Source organism: Mycteria americana, chromosome 8 (genome assembly GCF_035582795.1).
Source record: "Mycteria americana isolate JAX WOST 10 ecotype Jacksonville Zoo and Gardens chromosome 8, USCA_MyAme_1.0, whole genome shotgun sequence".
Classification (NCBI taxonomy): Eukaryota; Metazoa; Chordata; class Aves; order Ciconiiformes; family Ciconiidae; genus Mycteria; species Mycteria americana.
Window position 1 is genome coordinate 34,327,468 of NC_134372.1, and position 4,107 is coordinate 34,331,574.

At 59.6% G+C, this 4,107-nt stretch overlaps 1 protein-coding gene across 1 annotated transcript; it reads left to right on the forward strand.

Moving 5' to 3' along the window:
- Positions 1-558: 558 nt before the first annotated feature.
- Positions 559-4,016, forward strand: CBLN1 (cerebellin 1 precursor). Its single transcript, XM_075509802.1, has 3 exons — positions 559-1,133; positions 1,341-1,460; positions 2,655-4,016. Exons 1-3 carry the CDS (start codon positions 861-863, stop codon positions 2,850-2,852), a joined length of 591 nt encoding a protein of 196 aa, XP_075365917.1. The 5' UTR covers positions 559-860; the 3' UTR covers positions 2,853-4,016.
- The last annotated feature ends 91 nt before the right edge of the window (positions 4,017-4,107 follow it).

Consider the following 4,107-nt stretch of genomic DNA (forward strand, 5'->3'; position numbering starts at 1 on the left):
CGGATCCGTCCGCGGCTCAGAGCACAGCCGGTGCTGCTATTTCTGCTCGGAGACGGCGACAGGCCTTTGCCCCGCCGCGCAGCAGCCCGTTTCCTTCCAGCCTTCCTCGCCCAGGCGCAAAGCGGGGAGCCGCGGCCCCGTTCCGCCCCCCGGGCCCTCAGCCAGGCTTTGCCCGACGCCCCGGTCCTCGCCGAGCTGCCGCGGCCCCCTCCGCTCCGCGGGGGCTCTCCCGCCCCGCGCCCCCCGCCGCGCCGCCCCAGCCCCGCGCGGTGCCGCCGCGCCCCGGCGCTCCTACCTGCGCGGCGCGGCGCGGTGCGGTGCGGTGCGGTGCGGTGCGGGCGGCTGCCGGGCGGCTGCTCGGCACCTGCTCCCGCGCCCGCGCCGCCTAACAAAAGCCGCGGCGTCAGGTGGCAGGAGACGGACTGCGCGGCCATTGGCGGCGGCGGCGCGCGGCGGGCGCCGGTTGGGCCGGGCGCGGCGGGGGCGGGCGCGGGGCGCTGACGCCAGCGCGGGGCCGGTGGGGAGGCGGGGCCGCGCCCCGCGCCGTCTTTGTGCTCGCCGGCAGCCCCGGCAGCGCCGCCGCCTCCCGCCGCCTCCCTCAGCCCCGCGCGGCGCGGCGGGCGGCTCCGCTCCGCACCGCACCGCGCCGCACCGCACCGCACCGCGCCGCGCCGCGCCGCGCCGCCCCGCACCGCCCCGCCCCGCGCTATGTGTGCCGGCGCTCCCGTGCCTCCTCGCGGCCGCTTCCCACCCGGCGGGGCGCTCTCGGCCCCGCTCTGAGCGCGGCGGGGCAGGGAGCGAGCGGAGCGGAGCCCGGACGTGCCGCCCGGCGCGGCGCGGAGCGAAGGGAGCGCGGCGCCATGCGGGGCCCGGGGTTGGGGCTGGGGCTGGGGCTGCTGCTGCTGCTGGGCGCGGCGTGGCTGGCGTGCGGGCAGAACGAGACGGAGCCCATCGTGCTGGAGGGGAAGTGCCTCGTGGTGTGCGACTCCAACCCCACCTCCGACCCCACCGGCACGGCGCTCGGCATCTCCGTGCGCTCCGGCAGCGCCAAGGTCGCCTTCTCCGCCATCCGCAGCACCAACCACGAGCCCTCCGAGATGAGCAACCGCACCATGATCATCTACTTCGACCAGGTGGGGCGGGCGCGGCGGGGCTCCGGGCGCGCCGCCGCGGGAGGAGAGAAGTTGCCGGGGAAGGTGGCGGGGCCGGGCCGGGGACGCGCCGCCCCGCGGGGCCTTGCCCGCGGGAGGGGGGGCGCTGGGGGCCGGGGGCGGCCGCGGGGCAGCGGGGCTGGGCGGCGGCGGCCCCGCGGAGGTGCTGACGGTGCCCTTCCCTTCCAGGTACTAGTGAATATCGGCAGCAACTTCGACTCGGAGCGGAGCACTTTTATCTCGCCCAGGAAAGGGATTTACAGTTTTAATTTTCACGTGGTGAAAGTGTACAACAGGCAAACCATCCAGGTCAGCCCCGAGAGCCGTCGCCTCGCTCCGCGGGCACCGCGGGAGGGAGCGGACCGGATCCGCGGCCCGGCGGGGGACGGGACCGGTGCGGGCGGCGGGGCAGGGACGTGCCTCTCAGCCGCCGCCGGGAGCGCAGACCTCCCGGCGCTTCCCCGCCCGAGGGGACGGTGCCCAAAGGGCCGCGCAGCCCCGCCAGGCCTCCGCCCGGAGCCTGCCCGCATGAGCCGTCCCGGGGCGGGAGGCGATACCCCGACGGCCGCCTGCCGTCCCCTCCCAGCCTGGCCGGGCTCCCGGGCTGCCCCGAGCCGCGGAGCGCCGGGGGGAGCGTCCCTGCACAGAGCCCGTGGGAACCGCGGCCCCCGATGTGCACCTCACCCGTTCTCAGGTGGCAGAAGGTTTCATAGGGATTTGGGGTGCAGGGAGGTGCCTATGGCGTGGATACGATAAGGAATATAGCTCTCTGTGTGTGTATGCAGCTACCCTATACACGCCTTTTGTATCTGGTTTGATGCATACGCACCTCAAGGTAGGGATAATAAATTACCGGCCTGAAGCCAGGTAGCATAATCTAGATGGAAATCTGTCTGCGTAGTGATGCATGTTGCAAAGGTGAATGTACAGCTGTATAACACTGTTCCGGTGTAACCAGCTTCACACATCTAGATTGGGCAGGTAGTGTATTATTAATGTGGGGTATGCAGTCCCGGGATCATTAATGCGAGCTGAGCAGAGCTTATTGACTGTGTTGTGGCATATTGTCTTTGCTGGCTAACAAAGGAAAACTACCTCTTGAATACACTTCAAACGCGCTGACTCCAGCGGCTGTGGCTCTGCTCCTCGCTGTCTCTGAGGTTTCACATAAAGCCATCTTTCAATAAGTACGAGCGGACCTCTTTTCATAGCCTGAAAACACAGGCACCCTATTGAAATTCTTCAAAATAGGATCAATGTCCTGTTTTATATGCACTGGGTGTTTTGATGTGGTTGTCGGTCTAAAACAGTGGTGAAAGGCTTCTTCCTTTAGCGTACATACCTTAGCTGGGTTCAGATTGATATTTCATTTTTATGGGGCTGGAGTTTCAGCTGTCAAAAGAGGCCCTTTCTTAACTAAGCATTTCACCTGCTAGGCGAGCCCCGGCAGTGTCGTTGTGTGACTTTAATTGACGGAGGGCTTTGTTTTATCTTGCTCTTTAGGTGAGTTTGATGCTAAATGGGTGGCCAGTGATTTCTGCCTTTGCAGGGGACCAAGATGTGACCCGAGAAGCTGCTAGCAATGGAGTCCTGATTCAGATGGAGAAAGGAGACAGAGCTTATCTAAAACTGGAGAGAGGAAACTTGATGGGAGGCTGGAAGTATTCGACATTCTCTGGATTTCTAGTGTTCCCGCTTTAAATCACTTCTCATCCAAGAAAAGGGGGAGATGGGAGTCAGAATCTCTTATGAATTCCCAAGTTGTAGCTGGGTTTAAAGAGCCGTGGACAGACTTTTTACATTCAAATATTAAAGAAGCTAAATCCTGCTTAGGTTTGTGTACATCTGCTTTGAAGAATTACTACTTATTTTTGTTGTGTTGCAGCCAACAGGCGGGAGACACTATAACTGATCAAACCCCCATTTATATTCTTCTCTCTCCTCCCACAAAATTAGTTCTCATCTCTGTGTCACTGGTGTAATCTGCCATCGTTCCCCCATGGTTTCTGCCTCACACAAGTAGACTTTAGATATTTTCATTGTCCTTTACAGCATATTTTGTAGTTTTGTTTTTAAAACATGTTAATCTTGACTCTTTCTCTGAGTTTAACTTTTAAAAAAAAAAGGAAAGTATTTTTGAATACATGGATGCCATGATGGAAGGGAAAATGCAATTCTTGCTGTGTACTGGCTGGCAAAAGGAAAAATTTCTACGTGAAGAACTATTCACAGCCAAGGCTGACTAGAGTATTTCAATATTTCTATGTAATTCTGAGTGATTGTGAAATTTAAGGCTGCTAAATGTTTTGATGCTTGTTTTGCTCTTGTACAATGTGGCCCAACTAAACGCCAGGAAGTATACTGAACTTTTACTATTACTCTGTAATATATGTGTGAATATCGAAAATTAATTTTGCTTTAATTCAATAAAGTTTAAATGGGACTTTTATTTTTCTTAACCAGAAACAAGGTTTCTCAATGCAGGCAGGCGGGGGGAGGAGGCTCGGCGCGGTCCCGGGCTGCGGCCAGCGCCGGCCGGGCCGGCCGGGGCGGGGGAGCCCCGCCGCGCCCTGCGTGGGGCCCCGCGGCTCGGCGCGGTCGCGGAAGCCCCGCGGGCGGTGCCGGCAGCCCGAGCGGAGCCCTCGCTAGGAAGTTTCCCGCCGACTCTTCTACCCCCCGATTTATAGCGTCTACCTGTATCATATTCTATAACTCAGACCGCATTTTATACGGCCGTCTAAAAATACCTGACAACGTATACTTCGATGCTAGTATTATTTATTTGCTAGTATTATTTTGTTTACAGTCTTTTAAAGATGTAAATGCTGTAATTTTGCAGTACTCAAAGAGATTACTACTTTTATTAAAAGGTGCGTACGAGGATTTCGATTGTATCTACCCTTTAATGTGAAATAAACCGCTGAAACGACCCCCTGGGCTCTCTGCGTGGCGCGGC